The sequence below is a fragment of the Solanum stenotomum genome, chromosome 6, assembly GCF_019186545.1.
Source record: "Solanum stenotomum isolate F172 chromosome 6, ASM1918654v1, whole genome shotgun sequence".
Lineage (NCBI taxonomy): Eukaryota > Viridiplantae > Streptophyta > Magnoliopsida > Solanales > Solanaceae > Solanum > Solanum stenotomum.
The window spans coordinates 42,677,502-42,681,133 of NC_064287.1; the positions used below are offsets into that span (position 1 = coordinate 42,677,502).

Here is a 3,632-nt window from a genome sequence, read left to right on the forward strand (position 1 = left end):
ATTCGGAGTTGCTTGAGTTGTATGACGTTGTTGGGCTGTTGTATCCTAGAGGGGACAAGTCAAGTGTGTTACTGTTTAATCAACTTAGATTTTGTTATCTTCTGTATTCAAATTAGCAAACCATAAATAATAAAAGATGAAAAGAAAAGAACTATCCGAGTCCACAGAACCCACTATGTGTCCTTAAGAAATTTAATCTCCTCAAGTATCCGAGGTTGTAGATTAATTTCTCCCAAGATAAAACGGATTAACCATTAAAGAAGTAGTTGTACCTCAAACTTCGATAATTTCAACGAACTCAAAAAGACAACAACGAATCACACATTCAGACACGATCGATCGATTTTGTTTGTAAGAAATATATGCAGAAGAAAGGAAGAATTCGATGAAGAAAAATGAGAGAAAGTCTCTCTATTTATAGCCAACAAAGGGTAATAGTCACAATTTTTTAGAAAAAAAGACGACCTTTCAGAAAGGTCACAACCCTTTGAAAAATTCAAACGGTCACAACCCTTTAGAAAAGACACAACATTTCATAAATGTCACAACCCTTCGACAAAGTCACAACCCTTCATTTCTTATTCACACCTTTAAAACCCAACAGATTTTACCGCAGTAGGCTTGAAAGTTGAATCTCCTTAAAGAGAGTGAGTTATCCGTGCCTCAATTTAAATAATTATTATTTATTCATTTATGTTTATTTTATTTTCAACTGTAATTTAAGTTTGAAATCACACCAACATAAGTTATTTTGACCCTCTACTTTGAATCAAATCAAACAAATTGAAAAAAGAGTGAGTAATACACATTTAAATTTATCAAGATCCATTAAAAAAACACAAGATGAAGCAGTTTCAATGATCTTGAAACTACATTACAATCATATAAATTTGAATCCCTTTGTGAATGTTAACCGAGAAGAAGTTTACTGTGGAGTCTGAGCAACAGATAGAGCAACGGACATATGTTTAAGGTAACGTCCAACAACTTTAGTTAAGGGTAAAAACTTGATCCCAAATTGATCCAATGCATCAGCACAATCTGTATGTAAAGAGGCTAAATTTGTGAGCATTGTTCCTTGATCATTCTTGTTCAGTGCCTTCATTGCTTCTTGAAGATCACTTACTGCACCATCCATAGCTTCTTTACATGTATCTTGAATTGATGTCTTTGTTTGTGGTGCAACCCCTGTGATTTGTGGAAGAATGCTATTGGTCACATTTTGGATCCTGCGTATAACAGTGGTAAAATTAGCCAATAAAATCATGTCTTGATCGGTCTGTCTATTTTTATTAACTCGATTCATTTTGACCTGTTCAATTCAACCTGTTGAAAAATTGGGATGATATGCTACCAATAGGAAACATATTAAGTAGGAAAAAAGAGCAAATATACTTTCTAACTTTGTGATTTAGAGCGAATTTATCATTCAATGAAAAAGGGGTGCATATATACCTTACCGTCCAACAAACGAGGCATATTTATCATTTTTGTTAACATACCTATATTACTGAATAAAAAAAATTTAAAATTGATTCTTTCAATTCCAAAAATATTACGTGACTTTAGAAAATTAAAGTCGCTAATTTTCTTTACCCCTTTAGAACTTATCCAAATGAAAAAAATAAAAATTCAATCCATCTTCTACTAAGTCACACAATAGGTTTTAATTGGATCTGAATAAAAGAGGGGTTGATTTTTTGTTGGGTCGGGGCTGAATCGGGTAAAAAAAGTTGGATAAGGTAATTTTTTAAAGTCAGGGAACAATTTTAGGATTATTTTTTTAAAAAAATTGACCGACGAAAAGGGTAAATATACATCATTTGTTAAACAGAGATGGGTATATACTCTTAAAGGACGAGGGCATATATATACAATACTTTTTCAATGAGGGATATATCCACTCTAAATCATGAGTTATGACTAGTTTTTAGGCAATTTCAAATTTTAATTCAAATATTTTTTAGGTGAATCTATTCCGCTCAGCTTGCTAATTTGACACCCGTACCTGTACGCAATTTCCGTACATGCGTTTATGCTCTTGACCATTGCCTCCTTCCAATTTGTTGCACCGTTGACAACATTATTGCACAAATTTGGTATAGTACAAATCTTACAATACGGGCTCGTTGGAACTGCGCCATTAGCCTCGCTGCTTTTTGTTACCACAAGAATGATAGCCATGCTTAATAATAAACAACAATTCAATTTTTGTGAAGCCATGGTTTTATCTTTTTTTCCTCTTAGGCTCAGAGAAATTATATATTTTTTTTCTTTCTCGGGGCCGGCTGAAATTGGGATGTAAAAAATTGGAAAAAAAAATAGGGATGTAAACAGAATAAAGTTTTTCAATGTTTTGAAGGCTGGATTTGTGTATTTATATGAGTAAAGATCGCATTGTAAGAGCCACTAAAATAAAAAATCATGAGAGAAAAGAGGTATACCCTCAATTTCTTATGTTTAGCGTGGTGGTAAAATTGTTCCTTATCGATCTGTTAATTCATTATAACAATAGAATTATCAAAATTTCCCATTATATAATAGTAATGTCACTAAACTTAACTCGTAAAACAATGATAGAACTTACCTATCAAGGTGACTTTATTGTGGTAAAGCTTTTTTATTTAGTATATATAGTAATAAAGTTCAGTTAATTTAACGTGACAAAAGATAATTTCATGAATTTAATGTTATGACCTATGCTGCATATATAAAGTTAAGTTACTTAACGTTAAAAAGATAGATTTGTGATAGAGGAAGATTCTCTAAGTAATAGTCAACAAATTGGAATTCATTTATCAACAAATTCTTTCCTTCCATTTGAACTACCCTGATCCTTATTAAGAAGGCAGGAGCAGCTTTGACTGAATATTTTTATGTATCGTGAACGACACATTATACTTAAATCATTTATCATGATCTCTCCAAACAAGCGCAATTTTATTGCTAATTATTTTTTCTATTAGGAAGACCGCCTGATCGTGAAACTTATTTAGTCATCTATAGACAAACATTATCGAATAACACCTTTGATGAGAGATAAAAACAAGAATCTTAAAAAATAAATAGTGCTTTCTAAATTATATGAAGCAAGTAAATAAACAACGAATTATAATGGGTAAAGTTTTATTTATTTTACTTGTTATGATAAGTAAAGTTTAATTATTCTAATTTGACAAATGGTTATTAAGTTTTGCACCATTCACTAAAGTGGATAGGTACAAAACTATATACAACTGGCTATCAATCAGGCAAAAACAACTACGGGTGCTAAACTAGAAAACATAACTATGAACTACATTTTAGATCTAGGTAGAGCTCTAACACAAATGATGTAGATAATCTCCTTGGCTATACACATGGACGGAGCTAGCAAGGGTTGAGGGTTTTATTTGAACTCCTTTCGACAGAAAATTACACCGTTTATATGTGATTAACGTTATTTTTCTTTATATATAATAGATTTTGAACCTCCTTTAATTTGGCATTTTCATGTGTATACTTTTTATATGTCAAATACCCTTATTGAAAATTCTAACTACACCGCTGACTACACATTTTCATGTGATGCTTCTTTTCTCGAAAATCCTCCGACTTCTTTTGATCCAAATTGTATGTGAGACTTAATTAGG

The 3,632-nt window shown here is 31.7% G+C and overlaps 1 protein-coding gene across 1 annotated transcript; it reads right to left on the reverse strand.

Moving 5' to 3' along the window:
* Positions 1-783: 783 nt before the first annotated feature.
* On the reverse strand, positions 784-2,330 carry LOC125867791 (uncharacterized). The gene is made up of 2 exons (XM_049548372.1): positions 2,009-2,330; positions 784-1,229 (listed from the first exon to the last, which is right to left on the reverse strand). Exons 1-2 carry the CDS (start codon positions 2,221-2,223, stop codon positions 926-928), a joined length of 519 nt encoding a protein of 172 aa, XP_049404329.1. The 5' UTR covers positions 2,224-2,330; the 3' UTR covers positions 784-925.
* Positions 2,331-3,632: the final 1,302 nt, after the last annotated feature.